Here is a 21,873-nt window from a genome sequence, read left to right as displayed (position 1 = left end):
GTTGCCATTCGACACAGGAGGGCACCAGGTTGGGGAAGGCTGCCTTAGAAAGTCTCTCCTCAGCTTAAGCTGCAGTTCAGCAAGAGTTCACATCCAACAGTGAAACACATGAGTCATTATCCTCTAATCTCGCACTCCCAAGATCCAGTCAGTACTCACCTCAGAAAATTCAGCGAGCTCCCCTGCTTCATGTTGTTTCTTGGTAACAGGAGGGGACATCTTCACAGATCCCCAAGAAAGCATAGAGGGATGGAGCCCAAAGGGGTAGAAATACCAGGCACCTAGCATTTGTGAGAAGAGTTTAAAGTTAATTTCAGAGTATACATCAGCAGACTCCACAAAAGAGTGCAGGCGGGCGGGCAGGCAGGCTTTTCCCAGAGAAATTGATATAGTACTCCCATAACACTAAAACTCAAAATCGTCCACTAAATTCATTCTTTCAATGATTCATTCTGCTGCTTATGAGGCCTTGCCTGCACAAAGTGACATAACATAAAAAGGAATTATGATAGAAAGATGTAATAGATGCATTGGGCAGAAAGTAGATCAGCACATGTTTCTGACTACAACTCCCAACATTCTTGACCATTAGTCAAACTGACAGGGGCACCTGGGAGCTGAAGTTCTGAATGTCTGGAGCTCAGCTTTCTGCCTATCCCTAACAATGCATGTTAGATGCCGAACCTTGTGTGCTACCATGTAACTGCAGGCTTGTCATATAAAGGTGACCTTAATGAGAAGAGATAAAACAAGTTAATGAGGATATGGCTAGCTATCCACTAACTATCCAAGCTAAATAAACCACCAAGCTGGTAGAAGAAAGGCATGCAGTGATGATCCCACAGCTCTGAATGCCCTACACAGGGAGATACGCATGGCCTCATCACTGAGAGCTGGTGAGAGGGCTAGAGCATTGAACTGGGCACCTGAGAAATCCAGGGTCTAGTCCCTACTTGGTCATGAAGCTCCCTGGGTTACTTTGGGCCAGTCACCTACTGTCAGTCTCACCTTCCTCGGAAGGTTGCTGTTGCGAGGATAACATGAAAACATGTAAGCTGCCTTGGGTTGCTCACAAGAGCAAAAAAGCAGGATGTAAAAGCAAGGCCATCGCCATCACCTGTATCATCAGCATCAATATCATAGCAGCAACAACACCCTGAAGACAGCCTGCATTTTGTGCTTAAAAATCCTGGTGTGCTGATGGCTTTGTAATCCTGTAAGCCACTAATTGACCATAAGGAAGGCTGAGCGCTGAAGAATTGATGCTTTTGAATTGTGGTGTTGGGGAAGACTCCTGAGAATCCCTTGGATGGGAAAGAAATCGAATCAGTTAGTCCTAAAGGAAATCAACCCTGACTACTCTTTAGAAGGACAGATCCTGAAGATGAAGCTCAAATATTCTGGCCACCTAATGAGAAGGAAGGACTCACTGGAGAGGACCCTGATGCTGGAAATGATTGAAAGTAAAAGAAGGGGACAACAGAGTTGAGGTGGCTGGAGGGGGTTACTGGGGAGGTGGGTGTGGGGTTGGGTGGACTCTGGGGGATGGTGGAGGACAGAAGAATCTGAAGGAATGTTTTCCACTAGGCTGTGAAGAGTCGGACATGACTTTGCAACTAAACAACAACAAAGCCACTGTATGAGGCTACTGTGCCCTGAAAGGCAGGTTACAAATCTTTTAAAACAACAACAACCACAACAAATAGAACTTCCCTTTTCAGTGGAAGTATACATCTGATGGCCAGATGCAGGGGATAAAGCACAAAGGCATCTGCTAGCCACCATTGAAAAAAGAAAGCTGGACTAAATGCATGCTGGTCTGATCCTGCACAGCCATTCTTATTTACTTTATTTGTATATTTCTCTTCTTCTAGGGAACTCAGGGAGGAACCACACATTATAAACAGATATATGCTCACTTACGGTCTGGCAAAAAGGATCAGGGGACTAATGGTAACACGCAGTGTCTCCCTTCTCAGGTTAGCTTCACCCTGCACTTTGCAGGGGGACACAGGAAAAGGATGTAAGGCACACCACTGCAGAGGAGACTTTCAGAACTCCAAACTCACCATAACCAATAGCAGTGAGGAAGAGCAGCAGAAGCAGCCACAGCAGCAGCTTCTTCAGAGATGGATGGCTCCTGCACAAGAAGAGTGAAACAGGTATGAGCATAAGAAAAGCCATGCTGGATCAGACCCGCGGTCCATCTAGTCCAGCACTCTGTATGCACAGCGGCAAACCAGCTGCCACAGGATTCCTCCAGCAGGGTGGGTGAAAGCCCTCTGTCTGCCCAAGCTCCTCAGCAACTGGTGTATGCAAGCAGGCCACCTCTGTGAAGGAGGCAGCATATAGCCAGGCATGCTATTAGCCACTAATGGATACTGGCTAGTAGCACTACTGGATGATAGGCATCAATGCAGTCCCCTGAAGACAGAACCCACCAAAGCAAGGGAGGAGCACCTCGTTCAGCCTGAAGGAATAATTCCATTGCAGGTGAGCTCTGGGGGCCCCATTCATTAGGGAAGGCTCAAGGCCAGGAACCTAAGTTTAGGAGAGCTATTTCAACCTTTTGGGATGGGGAGGGGGGCAAGGTGACTACAAGTGTTCTCCAGCTGTGGGAAGGGCACAGCCTTCGGGAAACCCCTGGCACCCAGATTGGGAGCCTTGCAAGTTCTGCACCCCCATTATGAGAGAAGCAGCGCTGCGACCATTGCCTTTTTACCCCAAGTTGTGGTGCGCACCAGGATGTGGGTCTCCCCAGTCCAGCAATGCACTGCTGGCAAGAGGACACAGGGAAATACACAGCAGGATGATATAATGGTACATATTGTGGTATTGTTGTCTGAGAAAAACAAGGGAGAGAGAGTGGCAGATTAGCACTAGCTCTGGCTCATGGTGCCTGGGGCTAATGGGAGTTGAAGTCTGAAACATCTGGTGGCCTGTTCTAGCTGGTAAGAGGCACCCTGGACGAGGACAGGGGTGTGGCATGAAGACTGCAGCCCTGTGTAGCACAGCCCTGCTCAGCCTTGCAGGAATTTAAACTATTTGCTTCCCACCCAATTAACACTTAATTGATCAGTTCATGATTCACAGTCTGAATTGTTCTGATTTCCCTTCCACACTGACCGGGTTAAGACAAAGACGTCCAGGAGAGAAGCTGCAGTTGTGAGACGGTACCACGTAGTCCCAATCCACCAGTATAACAATCCAAAGAACCGCCCTGCAAAAAACCAAAACAAAAACCAACATAACACTAACATTCATCTAGTTAGGGTGCTGGAATGCGACTTCCCTTTGTTCACCTTAAAGCCCCTCTTCCTCTGAAGAGAAGTCCTAAGAACATTAGAAGAGCCTTGCTGAATCAGACCAAGACTCTACCAAGCCCAGCAGTCTGTTCCCGCAGCAGTCAGCCTGTGGGAAGTCCTTCTCTATTCCTTTGCCACATAGGCAACTTTGACAGCAAAAACAGCAAATGCTCAGAAACCTTTAGGAGAACATTTAAACCTCCCAAGTCAAGGAGTTTCTTTTTCCTCAATCATCAATTTTTCCACTGTGTCTGCACTTCTGACAAATTGATTGTATGAAGACTGTAGGTCTGTGAGAAGGGCAGTCCCTCTAACACCTTTCTCTCTAAGCTACCCCCAAAAGCTACAATTTCCAGGATTAGCCTGGAATTAGACTAGAGTAGAACAACAGAAGTTCATAGTATAGATAACATGCTGTGATATTGCTGCATTGTGTAATGTTAATCCAATCCTGTGAATAAAATATTGATTGATTTTCCATTTACCTGGTGATGTAAGCACCAGCCACAGAAGAGAACCTGCTTTGGAGAGTGCATTCCTAAACCCAGAACCTGAAGAGTTCTGGTCCAAGTAAGTGTTACCTTCAGGAAACAAAGTAAAGATTGTCAGCAAAAATAACATTATTCTCCTCCTTCTCCCTCCCTCCCCACACCTCTCTCTCTCACACACACGCGCACACACACTGAACAAAAGTAAAGGCCAAATTTCTTCTTGAGTCTATTCATTTAGTGCTCAAAATGGCATAGGGGATTGCTAGATTTATGGAACCACCCACCTTGTTCTAATCAAGATTGGATGTAAATATTGACTAGTTCAGAAAGAGGAAGAATTTTCATTTATTTAAAAATAACATAAATGTTATTTATGTATTTATGTATAAATTGCACCAATTGTCCTATATAGGGACTATTGTTGCTCTGTCATCTCCTAACTAGAGATAAAATAATGGCTTTGGTTCCAACCACACGTTGAACCGATTAAAAATGCCAAAGGTGACACCTGTTATTTTTTTCCATAGGCTTTTTGCATCTCTTTATTTTCTCTCTTCAGAAACATGATGCATCCTGTACACTGGTTTTCCTTCCCCACTGATTTGTAAGTAACCAAACTAGAAAACAGATTAACATTACAGCTATGTTTCCTTTTTTTTTTGTTTTGCCCTGGTAACCATAGGATGGCCTAACCCGATTAGAAAAGCAGGTGCCACCATGTTTCTTAGCCCTTCATCTAGATTCTTTAGTCCCTCCTTTGTTACAAGTCCAGGTCAAAGATGGGTCTGCAAGTAAAGACTATTGACCTCACTGTGTTCAGAACAAACATACTTTTTTCCCACCCCGGGCAAGCACTGAACAACAGAGTTGGCTAGTTCTGTCTAAGCAGGTCAGTCTGAACTAGAGCAAAGTCAGCTGTAGAGGGTGGGTACCTATTTAATGGTTACAGCATCACTAATATCTCCATGCTCCCTGATCAATTTTGCAACTGCCTTAACATTTGTATTTTTAAAAAGTAAGGTGGAAGATAAGCATTCATAAAATAAACACATACAAGTCAAATCACTTTTTAAAAGCTACCTTTATTAAAACAAGGAAAATAGCCTTCCTAAAATGTGATAGGAAAGAGCTAGACTGATGCCAGAACCAGAGGGTGACTTGTAAATATGTATTTGTGCAAGTCACATTTTGAAGCTGGATTTCGAATACTGCAGCTAAAGGATCTGCTGGGACCACTGTTAACCTATTACATCTTCCTTCATCCCATGCATACAACAGGATTGGGTGTGAGAAGATTCTAGTAGCTTTTTCCTCCCATTCAAGCTATGAAGCAGAACCTTCAGCACAAAACAACATCAGCCATAGCCTGAATCTTTGTCTGCTGGGTGGAACCTCACAGAAAGAACACTTCCATACCTGTGTAGTCATCCTCAGAGGAGTAACCAGATGAAGATGCATAGGTGTCATATATCTTCCTTTCTGCCAGTCCATTAATTTTTTTACTGGATTCTGTGCTTCCTCCAATGCCTCTTCTTCTTCTTGAAAACTCCTCACCTGTCATAAACAAACTCTCTTTAGAAACACAAACCATTTTTAGAAGCAAGCTCAAAAATTCTTGTGTACCTCTTCTCAATGGTGCATACAACAGTTGTGAGCAACCTGTGGCCCTCAACCTGACAGCATGTGACTCTTGGCCAGATTTCAAAAGACCCCAATAACTGATCAATTCAGATCTCTTGCAAGAACAGCCTCTCCTTCCTTAGCATCCCACCAGGTGGAGAAGACAGAAAAAGCATGTTTTCAGGCATGGTTTTGAACATACTGTCAACTTGCCTTGTTCATAGGATTTTATGGGGGGGGGGGAGTTTCCACATGATGCTGTTATTATCTTGTAGTCATCCCATACTTCTGCTCCCCCCACCCCAGTATCTCCTACCTTTTACCATTGTCTGGAAAATCAAATTTTCTAAGGTGCACAATGATACCATAAACATTAAGGGGTGTGGATATTTGTCATCATAAGTTTTCAGCCTTTTGCTGAGGGTTTGGTAATGACAAGCACTGTGATGTTACTGAGGGACATATTCTATGAACGCACTGTGGTGGTCGTTCTCCGCAGCTGGGCCACTTTTTTCCTACATTTTTGCTGTAAGAGCTATCATGGCTAAAAATATGTCCCAAATTGTAATGTGCTTTCATAGAACCAGAAGGATCTGGGATCGTGCAAAAACGGAAGACAAATGTTTTGCTATTTCCTGCTTCAGCTATATTTATAACTGTGTGGCATGGAAGTTACTTTTTAAATTTGCTTACATTTTAATGGATTGTGCACAGGTGAATATATGTACCTGTGTACATGCCCACCAAGCAATAAAGAGTGGCAATAGGAAATTGCTAGCAAAGGGAAGGGGAAACTTGGCAGAGGGAAGTGACAGAAAAGCAGCTGTTGCTGCACTTCATCTTGCTTCACCCATATATTGATGTGATATTGTGGGATATGGCACAAATAAAATTCATACTCAAACTGCTATGTCTTCTACAGTGTGATAAACCCATAACAATTCTGGATATTTTTAAAATATGCAACTGGAGGACATGCACCGGCAAGAAGGCTTCAGTCTGAAAGCACCCAAGAAGAGCAAGAATGATCAGGAAGAAAGACAGAAAATCAGTGTGAAACAGAAAGTGAGAGAGTGGGGTGGGGTGGGGTGGGGCGGGGGGAGGGAAGGAAGGAAGGAAGGAAGGAAGGAAGATCAATGAGTTGGCATTATATATACCGATAACTGGCTGGAAGTGCGTCTATTATGCATTTGTGTCTTCTTGCCACTTTGGAGGCCTTGGCTCAAAAGTGTCATAAAACTGCACAACATATGGCTTATTCTTCCATTATATTGAGGCAGGCAAAATACTGCATTATTCTAACCAAACGAAATTGTGAGGGCAGAGTAGAGGTAATAATTGTAGTATAAGTAATACCAGATAGGGAGCATGCTGAGTGATTATGCAGAACTTCTAGAGGTTAGAGATCCTGTGGACCTCCAGATGTTGCTGGATTCTAAGTCTCATCAGACCCATCCAGGATGGCCAGTGGTCTGGAGTGATAGGAGCTATAGGTTTTCCCATATCTAACTACAGCATATACAGAGAGAAATACTCACTCCAGTAAGAACTGCTGTCCAGTGGATCACCCAAGGCAGTGCTGCTTTTAACAGAAAGTCCTCTGCCATCATCCAGGTAAGATTCCCTGACCACAGACTCGCTGAAGTAGGAGGTGGTGTGGGTGGTGGGACCGGTCCCCAGGCTAGGGGCTGGAGAGAGGCGCTTCATGCTGCTGGATTTCCTTCTCAGAATCCGACTGCAAAGGAAGAAACAGGAATAAGCTGGCATAATGATGAGACAATATATAAGGAAAGAGCAGGGTTCACATGTGTATGTACACACACACACACACACAGAGAGAGAGAGAGAGAGAGAGAGAGCGAGCGAGCGAGCGAGTGAGCGCGCGCGCTACTGGATAACAGGCTAATAATGAGCTCCAAATACCCAGGAGTTGAACTGAATGAGTGAGAGAAAAAAGAGGAGGGGAGAAAGGAAGCTTTTATAAGGTTATTTCAAGTAACTACTGCATGTCTAGAAGCAGAGCTAATTTTGCACTGTACAAGGAGACTGAGTGTCGTGCAATCGGTTGCTAAGTTTTAGAACAGACCAAGGAGATGCAGGGTGACCTTCGTGCCCACCCATGAACCTTACTAAGGGCACAATACTATGCACATTTAGATAGGAAGGGGGCCTTAATAAGCTTCACGGCTGGGGCATGCTGAGAGCTGTAGATGTTTTTCTGTCTAAACAAGCATAGAATAGTACCCTAAGTGAACCTGGACACATGCAGGCCTGTTGAAAGGATGCAAGGAGAAAGAAAAAACATGTGGACATTGGAGAAAGTATAGGATAAAAATGGGATCACAAAGTCACTAAGTCTTATTTGCATGTTACATTTGTATTCCATTCTGCTCCAAGAGAGCTTAATACATATGAACTAAACCATATTATTTATTTATATTTATAGTAATGGAAACTACTGTGAATCATTCAGAGAGCTTCAGCTATTGGGTGGTATAGATATTTTTTAATGAGATGGGTTAGATCAGCCCTCCCCAAACTGGTATCCTTCAGATGTGTGGCACTACAACTCCCATCATCCAAGACATCTGAAGGGCATCAAGCTGGAGAAGGCTGAAAGAATACCCAAAGACAACACAGGTGGGGAGAGGATTCTGCAACACATGGGTCATACTTCTGCAGTGTTCTAAAGAAGTTTCCCTTTGGCTGGTTTTATTTTCTCACTCCAATATTAGAGTGCTGCCTCCATTCATTCATCCTTGCACTAAGGATAGGTAGCTAAGCCTTTCAATTCAGTTTTTATTAGTTTCCCATTTTTTCCAGTCTTAAGTTCTGGTTGTCCTAAAATTTGATATTGTAACTTTACATGAAAACTGAATGCATTTTTGTGAATATTTATCCCAATATGTGCATTTTTGTAGGCATTTCTGTTTAATATATACAGTTTTTGCAAGCACTGCTTCTACTGCAATGCATTTCCCCAGCTCCAGTATCCACATTTTGTATGCATTTTTCAACCAGAGAACTCTATTGCAAAAATTCAGAGGAGTGCAAATTCTGAAGTATAATAGAGCAGTTCAAAAAAGTAGTTCAAAAAAGTGAAATGAGTCAAGTTTATACTAAAATTGCACACATGTAGCAGCGTACACTTCAAACATGGAATAGACGGGTTGTAGTCAGAGCGGGGGAGGTGGCTCAGAAGTTAAAAACTATGTTTACAAGGGCACCATGAGCTTGAAAAGTTGAAGAAATGCCTCACTAAACCACAGTCGTTCATATTTGCTGGTTTAAGGTGACTGCATCCTGTCTCACCATTCTCGTGCTTGCTCAGCTCTGAATGCTCAGGAAATAAGTCGATGAGGGACAACAATTCAGGGTATTTCCATCAACGCAGGAAACAACCAGAGGCTGCATTTTGTGCAGAAACAGGAGAGATGCTGCAGGTAGTGAGGAGACAAACTTTTTGCTGCAGAAGGGAGATTTGAGTTTGTTTCAAAACAGCACAAGCACCTATTTCTGCCTGGCCTGTATGTTTTGTTTAATGTGTATGTAGTTGTGCATATGCACAGGAGAGAGAAGGCAGGAGGGAGAATAGAAGGCGGCAACTTCCTTTTCAGCCACCCACAGATTTTCTACCAAGCAGAGAAGATGCACCAAGGACACAAAATGCTCTGCTCACTCTATTTCCCATGTTTGTTGCCAGCCTGCTTCCTTTGCAACTGCTGTGGTTTTCCAGTATGGGGTTAGTGTCTAAGGGCTATGTCCATGGTGTCAGGTTAGTGTCTATGGTACAGCAGGAAGGAACGAAGAAGAAATCTGGAGAACATAAGAGCCATGCTGCTTCAGACCAAAGGCCTACCTAGTCCAGCATGCTTATGTTGCAAGGAAACTACATTCTTTCAACCCAAACTGTATCGATATTCTGATGCTAAGAAAATATGCCTCCTTCCCCTCAACTGGTGTGCCCACTGCTGTTTGGAATGCAGTATGGAATGCAGCAGTGTGAATATGGTGGAAACTTATTGAGCCCACCCTGTGACGTCAGCAGCAACAAGTGTCCTAATTCCCTTACTGATGAGCATGTAACTTTTTCATTTCCTTTTTAAACTGCTTCTTTTAACTGCTTTTAACTTTTTTAACTGCTTCCTTAACTATGCAATTTATGGGTGTGTGTTCCCTACTATGCGGCTGCAGTGCTAAATCACCTTTCTAAAAGAAGGAGCAAAGTGAAGTTTGTAAGGGGAATGGGAGAATTCCAAATGAGATCCATCCAGCTTGGTTTACCCAGTTGTCTCTTCCACAGCAAAATATGGCAGGGAATGGCAATTTCATCATAGGTACAGTAAGGGCCTAGCATGACCCTATGGTACACATCATTAAAAAAAATCCTGAAAGGCCTCATAAATAGTATTTACAGCTTTGGAAATGACACATTCAGCAATGTAGACTTTGATTCTGCTAGATCAGATTTTGATCACAGCTGCTCCACTTAGCATTAAAAAAAATCCAACTAGAGAGAAAAAGGGTAGCAGGCAAGAAAACTTCCTTACTATTGCCGAGTCTTCTATCAAGAAATAATGAAGGAACTAAAGCAGGCTTCCCCCATGTGGTGTCCTCAAGATGCTTTGGCCTGCAACTCCCAGCACTCCTAGCCATCTGGAGAGCACCAGGTTGGGGAAGCTGACCTAGAGAAAGTCCTTCTCCAGTATCCACACTGTTCTGCTCTCTTCCAGGCCAATCCAACCCAAGTTTAAGACTACATTTCTAAAAATTACAGCTGTGCTCAGGTTTGAAATTCAATAGTAATCTACATATCTTAAGATCCAACCTTAACACAGCAATTCCAAAACAAATGCTGAGAGCCAAAATGTGGGTTTTGAAATGCAAAATCAGACCTTTTAAATGAAAGAAATGTTAATTCTTTTTTTTTCATTGTTAAATCTAGCATCTAAACTCAGATGTTACTCTTCAAGTGGAGTTATGTTATCAAAATACAATGAAGAGCCCTGTGGTACCTTAAAGACTAACAAATTTATTCTGGCATAAATTTTCATGGACTGTAACCCACTTAATCAGATGCATGGAATATTATGGAGAGTTTGAGGTTTATATGCAGTATATATGATCGGGATGGGGAAGAGTAAACAATGAGGTCAGAAGGAAATTAAATGTAAAAAGCAATATAATAGTAATAATGGTCATTGAAGTTGTTTCTCTAGCAATAGCTCAGAGTTATCATTATAACATGTCTCAACACAAAACACTTCCCAGTTCCCAGTTCTTGCCAGTATATCTACCACTTGACCCAGAGATATGGAGAAAGCAATGACAAACTAATTTTTCACATTGAGATGCAAACAAACCCAACCACTCACCAACATTTATCGGGACACATACAGGGTTCTCCTTTTCTTTGTTCTCACTTACCTACTGGAACTATCTTTAAACAAGGGCTGCTGTCCACCCAGCAGTGAACTCCCACCACTATTGCTGCTGTTGCCATCATCTTCGCTTTGGTAATAATGAACAGTCCCACCAAGACGCTGGCTTCGTCGGGACATGGTCACAGAAGAGCCACCAGTCCTTTGTCAAAATTCCTGAGGAAGCAGGAAAGTGCACATCATAAGAATGGAGAACACAGCATGATGACATTACTGGTCAGTAGTTGCATGGGGGCACAAAAATAAGAGTCCTCAGAGGTGTCTTAAAAATATAACAGCAGCCTTGCTGGAACAGACCAAAGGGCCAACTGGTCCAGCATTCTGTTTCCCCACAGTGGCCAACCAAGTGTCTGTGTGAAGCCCACAAGCAGGTCGAAGGCAAAAGATCCTGCCAACAGTTGATCCTCGACATCCGATATTTGAAGGCAGGGGTGCAGAGCCCTGGTCACAGGCCTAATGCAACCCCTGGAGTTCCCTGAGGGGGTGAGGCTTGGCCCAGTCCTCCCACTGGAGAAATTTTCCCCATTGCTATCTCCAGAGTCAACTACAGGGGATTCCCACAGGGCAGCACACAGGGGCATCTGAGGTCCGAGATAACAGTAAGAATGTGGGTGCCCGAATTGCTTGGTGCAAAGCACCCACAGAATTGTGGCATGCCAAACAAGGCCAGAGTTCTTCGCGATGGCTGCTAAGTTGCTTCACATGGTGCCTGGGGGTCCTGTGAGGATGCTATCTGCCATACAAAGCCAGGTACTAGACCAGTACTGAGAGGAACGGCTACACCTTCAGCCACTGGTCAAGTCCCTTTCCCCATGGCTTTCAGCACAGAGGATGCTGAAACAGGCAAGGGGGGAGCATCTAACCCATGGAGGGGCTGGGGGGACAATCCATCACCCCACCATGAAAGTGCTCTGTTCCACTGTTCTAGGGCATACTCATCTCTACATGGAAGCCCTGTTTATCTGTCAGGATTAACAGCCTGACAGAAACACATGCCTTTCATGAATTTGCCTGATTTTCTTTCAAAGCCATTTAAGCTCTGAAATATCCAACTTTTTTTTTTTCCTTTCTGGTTCTCAGCAATGTCAGATGCAGCTGCAGGTCCAACCTGTAACCATCACATGACCTACAACACCTTATTTGTGCCTACAGGCCTCTTCTCTTTAACCTCCTGTTGGGACTCTGAGACTTTACAACTCAGTCAGGTTTTCTCCCCTTTCCTTATTCCATCCCATCCATCACCCGTTTTGCATACCATCTTGCCTGATGAAATGATCTAGAGATCTTAGGAGTGTACACATTTGCTTATCTTACCACTCAGCTATGACAATAATATGGATTTTAAAATAATTTCAGCATTCTTGTAACACTACTGAGTTTCGGTTTCTGTAAGCAGTTAAATCAGTTTGAATCCTGCTTAAGTGAGCATATGCCTATATTTACTAAATTAGCCACTTAATTACACAAACTTTGCCAATTTCCTAAATTAGAAATGGGAGAATGAGTACAGGAATAGCCAATAATAAGAAAGGGGATGCAGGGTCACTGATTCTATTTCAGACATAGGACCCAAAAGAAATGGGGCATTTCTCTTTGTCCTTTAGGGTGCACTGTGGCCTGACACCTGCAGCTCTTGCTATGTAATGCCAATCTTGCCTTCTGGCTGGCATTAGCAGATGAGTTCAGTTTCTAGCCAGCAGACAGACAAGTTGCATACCCCCTTCAGAGCATCATGTGCCAAATGCATCTAGAGCTTGGCAGAGAATGGCAGAGCTCTGGGCCAAGGCGAAAGTATGTCTTCTTGCCAAGATAAAGCCAGTCTAGATTCAAGTCAGACTCATTTAGGTGCCCCCATCCCCCCGCCCCAGGAGCAACTGTATTTATATGCCTGCCAGGATGCAAAACAACCCAAACAACAGAAACTTGGCCTCATCATGCTCCTGTCTTCCAACCCTTATACGGTTATAGAGTCTGCCTTGCTGCTCTAGCCACAACAGAAAGTGAGCAAACTCACAGAATTCAAGCCATAATTAATAAACTAGTTAAGCCTCTATTGTGCCATGGCCTGTGCTTCTCCTACAGCACAGTTGTTCTCCTGGAATGCATCTTTGGGTCTCATGGCAGAGATGCATCACAGGCTACAAAGAAGTTCTGTTTTTCCAAGTTCTTGGTAAATGCTATCCCAACCATGACTAGTACTATTTTGCAAACAGAGTTTTTTATGTCATTCCCCATCCCAAAAATCACTTCCCCCTCCAAATGTACAGAAAGTGAAGACAAATTAAGATAAAATTTCCCAAAGGAAAAGAAGAGGACAAAGACATCTGTTCATTGCAGTTCAGAAACTGGGGTAATGCCACAGAAATACTGTAATATGCTACTCCAGGGATCAGTTTTGACCTCTTTTCAAAAAAGGAGCAGCAGCAGGTTTTAATGGAGCCTCTGTCAAGTTACTTTCTATGCATTTTGCAAATCCTATCACCTTCCTTTAATTCTATAACCTGGTGTTGAGAACAGTGGAAAATTTTGCAAAAGAGGGAGCCTTATGGAGCCGAGTCTTGATTTTTGCAGGGCATATTACCAGGCCTGAGTCCTGAAATTTGTTTTCAATCTTAGTGTTGACTTGCTAGCCTTGAAAATGTCATTGGTTCTGACAAAACACAAAGCCAGAGGATGCCTCTAGATTGAAGGTCTTGGGGCTTTGCCCAAATACACAGCAGTTATTCTGACTTTCCTTCCTTAACATTTTGTTTCTGATATGGAAAGAAAGGAGGAAGAAGTGCTAGGGAAAAAATCACTGTCTAGGCTCCTTGTGAAATTCCATGAGGAAGGCAGGGCAATTGCACAACAAAAGCTTCATCTGGAAGCAAAGAAGAGGTGTTGCTGTAAAGTGACTAAGTGGTTGAGCTAGGAGTCAGGAAGGGCTGTCCTTGAATCTGGATTCTGCTGTGCATTCATGATGTAATTTTAAAAGCATGCCTTTTTCTGTTTTTCCGCCTCAGTCACCACCACTCATCTACATAATACTGACTTACTTTACAGCGGAGGAATAATGCATGTGCACATTAGGACACAGAAACCCAGAGCTGTGCGGCCAGTAGAGTGCCAGACTAGGACTGGAGAGGCTTGTGTGCCAGTCAGTCATGAAAGTCACTGGGTGATCTTGAACCATGTGCACTCACTAATAGTCTATCCTACCCCACAGGGTTGTTGTGAGATGAAATTTTGTAGGATAAACAAATAACTCAAGGACTCTATATATACGAAGCATGAGTCTTTCCCTTTATACTTAGGAACCATCATCCATCCCCATACATCTGAGATCAGGGGCAGAGGGTTCCACATCAGGGGGTGTGACTTCCAGACAGTCCTGAGCCCTCATAACATTCTCTTTTCAAATTAACCCCTGGCAGAGATTGCTCCACTAGAGTTAGTGCAGTAACCAAGAGATCATTCAAGAAAATTACAAAATGTAATTTGTAATTGTAGTAACGAGGGAGCCGTCAAGAAACAGAACAGATAAGTAGGCCGAATGCGGAACTGTCAAGTCAAATAAAAACAGCATAATTTTACTTATGTCGATTATGACAGATCGTGCCCATTATAGAAAACCGCAAGGAAGCAGCACCACGCTTGCTTATTTTCTCCTCCCTGATTCACCTTGTTCACTAGCACTCTTCTTCTGCAATCCTGTGCAAACTGATTTAGGAATAAACCCCAATGAAGTTAGCTTTACACAGGATCGGGTCTTTCCCGTTCCTTCCTCCACTGCGCCCCTTCTCAACATCTCCAGCTAAGAAGCTCCTTCCAGTCTGTAGCTCTATTTTTGCTTTGCAATAACAACAACAAAAGCAGCGTGCACGAGGCTGATCGCTGCTGTTCCTCTCCTTTAAATAGAACAGAACTAAAAGGAGAGAGGAGGCAGAAAAGGGATTGGTGGCGCTTTGTTCCAGTAGTACGGAAGGCACGACAGGCGGAGTAGTGCGGAGCAATCTCCCCCAAACCTGGCGCCCTTCAGATGTATGCCAGACTACAACTCCCAGCATCCCCACGAAGCAGCCCATTGGACATGATGAGAGTTGTAGTCCAGCTCAGCTGGAAGGCGCCAGTTGGAAAGATTTACCTCAAATGCTTTTCCTTGGGGGGGCGAGAAGTCTTCGGGCACCGCAAGTGGGGGTGCAGACCGACTCGCAGGATGAGAATAAACGATAAGAAAGGAAAGCATCGAAATCACCTTTCTTCTCCTTCTGTCTCCCCTTCTTTCTCTCTGTCGTTGTCTCTCCAAGCTTTGGTTTTCCAAGTGCGCACAAAGTCACAGCACAAAGTGTCCAAAATGCCGCCAAGAAGAATTTAGAAGAAAGAAAAACGAAGACAAAAATAAGTAGAAAAAGAGACGCCCCAGGAGTTCCTTTTTCCTTCCACAGAATGACAGCTCAACTGGATTCACGAAGCTAGCGAACCGCTTCAATTGATTCAGTTAATTCCAAGCTGCCACTGCTGCCGGCGGGTCCGCCCGCTGTAAGCCCTAAAATGCAACCCCGCTGTGACAATATGGCCTTGCTGGGTGGCGCGTGTATGTTGTGCGTCCGTCTGTCAAATCCCGCAAACAGTAGCTTATTGGCAGGAGCCGCACCTGACCCGAGCTGTCAGTCTCTCAACGCCTCGTGCCCATTGGCTGGTTTGAACAAAAAGCACGCTTATCCCCCTCCTCTCTTGTTGCCTTCTCGCCAGTTCCTTTTCTGGGCTTGGCGGTCCGGTTGCGTAAGGGATCGGCCTCGACAGCGGGTTAAGCTGCGGCAGGGCTTGGCTCCGCCCCTGGAGGATGATCCAGAAAGCGAGGGAGGGAAAGAGGCCGTTGGGGGAAAAGCTGGAGCCTCGGTTTCAGGCTAGCCATTTGCGGGTGGAGCGGCCGCGGCGGAAACCGAAACCCCCAAAAGAACAGCGCCAAAGTTTATGCCGCGCGCAGCTCTTGGTTGCTTAGTTCTGCGCGGCAGCGGCAGCAGAATCCGCGCGGCTGCCCCCACTCTCGCATTTGTCATGTAAGCAGAGGCGAGCGCGTACAGATGAGCAACGATTTCCAGGGAGGCTGCCGGGTTAGTGTTGTTAGCAAAAAACAACAAAGGGTCCTGTGGCACCTTGAAAACGGACGGATGTGCGTTGGCATCAGCTTTCTTCGTTCCGCTTCGTTAGAGCATGAAGTGTTTTGTTTGAAGGCAAGGGTTTTTTTGGTGCGATTGCTCTGTCTCATTCATAGAAATTTACAGGGAGTCCAGAAAACGTTGCCTTCAGCTCCCAGAAAACATCCAGAATTAAGAAGGAAAATATAAAAAGGTGGAACATTTCCAGATGAAGCTTTTATCATGCTTTCCCTGTGTCTAATCCACAAAATGTTAGTGGGATCCGGATGACCTTGAGCTTTTCTGCATGGGGTATCTGTTGTGCACTGGCTATTCCTTGCTCACAGTTGTTTACAAGTTCTTTAGAAACATCATGGCCTTCTGCTTTCGTTGCATTTGTGAATAGGCAATATTTTTAGACCAGAAAATATAGAATATTATGCCTGACATTGAAAGAAAGTGCAATTTCTTTTTGTGTATTTGTACTGGTCAGCTGTACCACCTGCCACCTAGAAGTTATATCATGGAAAAGCGGGGAAGGAAATTCTCATTTTTTAGTGCTCCAGTCTCAGTTCTGCAATCAGAATGAAAGTAGATGCAGTGTATTAATTGCCTTGCCTAGAGAAGCCCGTCTTCTACTTGTAATATCTTCCTATGTTTTTTCACCACTTCTTTTTAATTTATAGCAGAAAATGCATTGAGAAAATGATGAAATAGCGGAACCATGCCTTTAATTAGGTGGCATTAGGAGCCCTCCTTGTAGAAACATGCATTGGCTGGAGAAAATGGAATTGTGGTCAGAGGGAAATGAACCGGAGGAAGTTAGGATAATCATTATGACCTTACTAATAATGGGCATTCACAAACCATTTTTTGAGTGATAAGACAAACGTGCTACCTGTGAAATGCTGGCAGTTGTAGGACTTGCTTCTGTCTATGCTTAGGATAGTCCCCTTGTTTCTGTCTGCTTAGGATAGTCCCCTAATTTGTATAAACATACAAAAAGAGTCCTATGTATCAGCCAGATGCGGTGGGAGTTGTAGGGCTTCCTTTCTGTCAAAACTTGCACAGATTGCATCCTAAAGTTAATAAAAAATAACTCACTTTGTAGCAGACTGGAGAGAAGAGAAGCAAAACGAGCATCTTTCCTAAGAGGATAGGATATAACATTGGGGACTTGTTGGATTAGGAAAGAAAATGGATAAAAGGAAAATAAAATGTCTTGTGAGAAGAAAATGGATTGGGTCTTTTTCTACCCCTCTCACGATACTAGTACCTGGGATAATTAGTATAACCTTTGAGAGATGTAGGACACAGAAAAGGAAGAATATCTTCATCGAGCTCGTGGTTAAATATGGAATTCATTACTGCAAAATGTGGAGATAGGCATTAACGGGGATTAGACAAATTCATGAAGAAGGTTATCAATGGCTGTTAGTCACCATTGTAACTGTATATTACCTCTGTATCAGAAACAGCAGATCTCTGGATACGAATTGTTGGGAAACATGAGTGGGAGGTGCTTTTTGGGCATCAGGTTAACCACTGGGGCATCCTTGTAGGACTGCAAAGATCTTTGCTGGGATCCAGCAGCTTCTTAGGTTCTTAAGATCAAGTGATATTTCCAGAAATTAAGTAATAACTTTTGCACTTCAGGATTAGCATAAAACTCTCTCTTTTCTCCATTATCCAAGCTCTATAGTTGTTTGTTTTTAAAATGTCCTTCCAGTTGCGGAACTCAGAAGTATACAAGGTTGCACATAGGGTTCAATTTGTGTAAATCAAAATAGAACAAATAAAGCAACCTCATGATATAACAGTAACAATGTCAACTCAAATTTCTCAGGGGGCAGTTTGCCCTGTATAAATGTATAGGTTGTGCTTCAGCACCAGGAACCACTGGCTTTAGACGATAGTTCTTACAGATGACAGACACTTCACAAGATGTCAGCTTTTGATATATGGGGACTTCCAATTTGGTCTTTCAGAGTGACAGAGCAGCCTTCCTTGGCCATGGTCTCTGCAAGGCTCCTTACTGCTAAGAATCAGTCCAGATATACTTTTCAGAAGCTTTCTCTGATGAACCAAATATTTTGTGTGAATATCCTGGATTTCTAATTCTCGGGGCTGGCGTAAGACATTCTGCAGTGTGAGCGGGAGCACCGAATGTGCCACTCCAGAGTCATGTTGTCAAATACTCAAGGTTGGACAAAGTATTATGGTGCCTGAGGCAGAAAATCCCACACACCTCTCTACTTCTCTGGTTGTAAAAGTACAATACTAAAAACAAATAGCTAAGCATTTGCTGCCCGTTCAGGACACCCAGAATGAGCTGCCTGAGGTGCCCGTCTGGCACAAACTGCAACCAACTGCTGAGAGCAACTCGATGGCTTTGTCAGAGCCTACTTGACCGTTACTAATTCCAGGAGTGAGCAACTTTGTGGGACTGGGTGGGTGAAGGAATGAAATCTGCCAACGGAGTGAACAATATAGCCTGCTTCATTATGAGATGCCTGCACTGAAAAATTAGTGCTGGTGAATATGTTCAGGAGGAGTGAAAATGAAACAAAAAGGGAAATTCTTACCTAAAGAATGATTGCCAGTTTCTTTTCTTTCTTCATCTAGGCCTCTTGTCCTTTAGTTACATGACTAGGAGAAATGTACAATTTTGCCTGGCATGCAGAGACAACCAAACTGGATTTCTTGAAGCTAGATTTCTATTTTGTCACAAAGATTTTAAAATGAATGACTCTTAATAGGAGCATTACCAGAAGAAAAAGAGTGTTGGCAATGCCATAGCATTACATGAGGCCTGGGCAGTGCGGGGAGGAATAAAAAGGATCAGGAGCAGCTGAGCAAGGCCAGTGCAGCTGCTACCTGGACACACAACCGAATGAAAAGGACAGGCTGTTTTGTCAAACAACATGGGGAAGTGATACGACAGAGCCCTCCTTCAAATCCTTATCATGCAAAGGCTTGCCTGGCCCAAACCCAAATTTTCACTCATAGGGGAAAAAAGCATCTCTGTTTAGGGAAACCAATATTATAAGCATAACCTTAGTTTTTAAAAAAATAGCCAGAAGAACTCTGAATTTGCTGTTGCAAATCTACCAGCTGCTCATCTTAAGATCAACTTCAGGATCTCCGCTCAAGGCCATCAGAAGATACTTGCTGGATGAATGTAAGAGACAGGGCCTCTCCAGGGCAGATGCCACAGCTCTGGACTATACTCCTGATTGAGATCAGTCATTCTTGCCCCCAGGGATGAAAGACATTTAATTCCAGTGGGGGTGCACTAATCTAATTAGTGCCACTAATTAGAAGGCATTTTCCTGTTAGCCCATCATTTTCACCTTAAAGGATTCTCTATAGTAAAATAAGTGATGGGAAAAGCTGTGGAAAAACATGGGAGGGTTACAGTAGGAAAACAACAATGGCTGGACTCCTAAAGTTCTTCCATGAATGAGGCAGGGCAAGGGCACAACAAATGTTTGGGACTACCCTGAATTTATTGTGATTTTTGCCATGCTAATTTGTTACCTGCTTTTTTATCATTGGTTTTTTTTGTTTTGTTTTGTTTTTGCTGTTGGCTGCCCTGAATATGTCAGTAAAATGGTGGAAATTATTATTTTCTGTTCTGCAAACTTATGCTCATACAAATGAACACCTTGGGATGTTCTTCAAAATGCACCTCATGTGAATCTGGTTCTATCTGGCCCTACCTCTGTGGCCCACTCCTGTCTGTGTCTGCTCCACTGTTGTTGGACAATAACTGTTCCAGGTTAGGGGTACTATCTGGGCGGATACTATCTGTGTTCCCTTGCAGCAGTTGGGGAACTGAGCCTGAGACCAGGGATGAGAGAACCAGGAATATTTAAACTCAAATTTTTAAAACTCTCTTTCAAAACTCAATTCCACTCAATCCAATTTTCATTTTCAACCCATTTTTCTTTTTGTTCGAATGGGTAAAATATGGATTTCCATGCACAATTTTCAAAAGCACACATTTTCCTTCCATTTGCTAAAGCTGAAGAACATTTTTGATGTAATTGCAAATTCAGAAAACTATGAGTGTTCCCCCCAGAATATACTTCTATTCAGCATTGCAAATTTATTTATTTATTTATTTATTTATTTATTATTAAAACATTTCTATGCCGCCCCTTGCCGTAGCCTCGGGGCGGCTCACAACAAATGGGGCAAGTTATGATGAGTTGTGTACTACAACAGAAACCTTGTACATCTCTGGCTGTTCCAGGGTCACACAACAGGCTTATGACAGATTTTGAACCAAAATCTCTTGGCCCAAGTATGACCTCTATTAGCTGGACCACACGGATGCACTGCTCAGTCATTTCTGCTTCCTGTTTAGAATCCTAAATTATATGCACTAATCCCCATTGAACAAGACAGGTTTATTTAGTACTTGTAATCCTGCAGTGTAACCATCTTTTCCTGGAAGGAGGAGAGAGAGCACCTACGCACATGTCATGGAGTTAACACAGTCTAAGAATAAGGGCAGCAACAGTTTTAAATAGCCCTGTTCTCCCCAGCTACACTCTTTCGACATGAGATGGTGGAGACAAGCATCCTACTCCCCCCAAAAGAACTGTGAGATTATACCAACTCTCAGCTTTGTGATACTGAAATGAAGGCAGTTTATAAACAGGATTGTCATTTTAATATGTATATAATTTTACTTTCAAATATACTTTTTAGGAGAATGTAAAGGGTCAAGGACCAAGAAAAATTATTCATGGCTTTAGAGGGTTAAGTATTCTTTGCTTTCTACAAATGGTCCTGGAATGGTGTCTGGAAAGCATATAGTCTAACCTCTTAATTCTTACCAGTACTAAAAGCTTGACAATCCTTAATGCAAAATCCTATAATCCCAAGCTAATGAATACAATGTAGTCCTCTATTGCAGAAGTGTGGGAAGGAGAAACTGTGATGATTATCTTTACCAGTTTATGATGTTGGAATAACTTCACAGTGGAAAAAAATTAATTGCATAAATCAGATTGCATAATCCAGCAGACACTATGGGATCTTCCCCCATTCTAAAAACAGAATGAAGTATTCTACAACTAACAACACACACACCTCTTGCTTAATCTCCTATAAGGCTGTTGAGAATAAGTAAGTTTTTCTGTAATCCATTGCATCTGATGAAGGAAACTCTAGTTGAAGAAAGCTTATGCAGTGTGCTAGTCTTTAAGGTATTGCAATATGGGCAGTTTGATGCTGTGGCTAGTAGAGAAAGTTTAGATGGCTACAAGGGTTTCTACAGTGCCAGCTGCAAGGTCAGAACTCTGAACTCAAGTCCTGTCCCCAGTTTTGCAGCCAGCATGAGACGAACCATACTGGCTGCAGCTCCAAGGCTGCAAGAATGACCTCAGAGGGTGCCTTTTGGGGACAGGGAGGGGAAAAGCCAAGCAGGGTCCTCCAGCATACATCATATCTGGGCAGCCCTTACACCCCTTCCCATCCATTCCAAGGCCAAACACTTAGTCAAAAATAGCCATCTAGTTGTGTTGCATGGCAGGAGGAGCATGAAAGTAACCTTTGCCTCTGCACTTCTATCAGGCTATAATCCCACAAGTTTGAGGGTTACAGGCAACCTCATTATCTAAGATTAACAGGATTATCCAAGCAACAGAATGTTAAAATACATGTGTCTACTGTCATTTTCTCAAAAGTTGGATTGTACACCCAATATACAATGAATCAAAGGGATTCAAATGGTCCCTTTCTGTCATGGTCAGAAGCAGGTCGGTAAATTCTCTGGGAACAACAAAGAAAAGGAAGAACAATATGACTCTGAGCCAAACTGATTAGGCTTTGGTATGCAATATATTGCATGTTGAACCAAAGGCTCTGCCTTGCTTCATGTATGGAG

The 21,873-nt window shown here is 43.4% G+C and overlaps 2 protein-coding genes across 4 annotated transcripts in view; one reads left to right on the top strand and one right to left on the bottom strand.

The window, feature by feature from the left end:
* Positions 1-2,190, top strand: part of GTPBP1 (GTP binding protein 1) — a 44,411-nt gene extending 42,221 nt beyond the window's left edge. Inside the window, exon 12 of the mRNA XM_044441227.1 lies at positions 1,980-2,190. Within this exon, the coding sequence (XP_044297162.1) occupies positions 1,980-2,027 (48 nt within the window). The 3' untranslated portion in view covers positions 2,028-2,190. The remainder of the gene's footprint in view (positions 1-1,979) is intronic.
* SUN2 (Sad1 and UNC84 domain containing 2) overlaps positions 1-15,585 on the bottom strand; it is a 35,187-nt gene extending 19,602 nt beyond the window's left edge. The window contains exons 1-8 of one of the 3 annotated variants that reach the window (XM_044441223.1): positions 15,092-15,585; positions 10,844-11,013; positions 6,955-7,151; positions 5,213-5,350; positions 3,791-3,886; positions 3,127-3,220; positions 2,070-2,140; positions 160-281 (exon numbers count right to left, since the gene is read on the bottom strand). In XM_044441223.1, the coding sequence (XP_044297158.1) occupies positions 160-281; positions 2,070-2,140; positions 3,127-3,220; positions 3,791-3,886; positions 5,213-5,350; positions 6,955-7,151; positions 10,844-10,977 (852 nt within the window). In that variant the 5' untranslated portion in view covers positions 10,978-11,013; positions 15,092-15,585. Of the gene's footprint in view, positions 1-159; positions 282-2,069; positions 2,141-3,126; positions 3,221-3,790; positions 3,887-5,212; positions 5,351-6,954; positions 7,152-10,843; positions 11,014-14,980 lie in introns of those variants that run through there. The other 2 variants (XM_044441224.1, XM_044441225.1) reach the window with 2 other exon arrangements.
* Between the last annotated feature and the right edge of the window lie 6,288 nt (positions 15,586-21,873).

Source organism: Varanus komodoensis, unplaced genomic scaffold (assembly GCF_004798865.1).
Source record: "Varanus komodoensis strain SLA01 unplaced genomic scaffold, ASM479886v1 scaffold39, whole genome shotgun sequence".
NCBI classification, from domain to species: domain Eukaryota; kingdom Metazoa; phylum Chordata; class Lepidosauria; order Squamata; family Varanidae; genus Varanus; species Varanus komodoensis.
The sequence above is the reverse complement of the archived record's forward strand: the minus strand, read 5'-3'. Positions and strand labels throughout refer to the sequence as shown.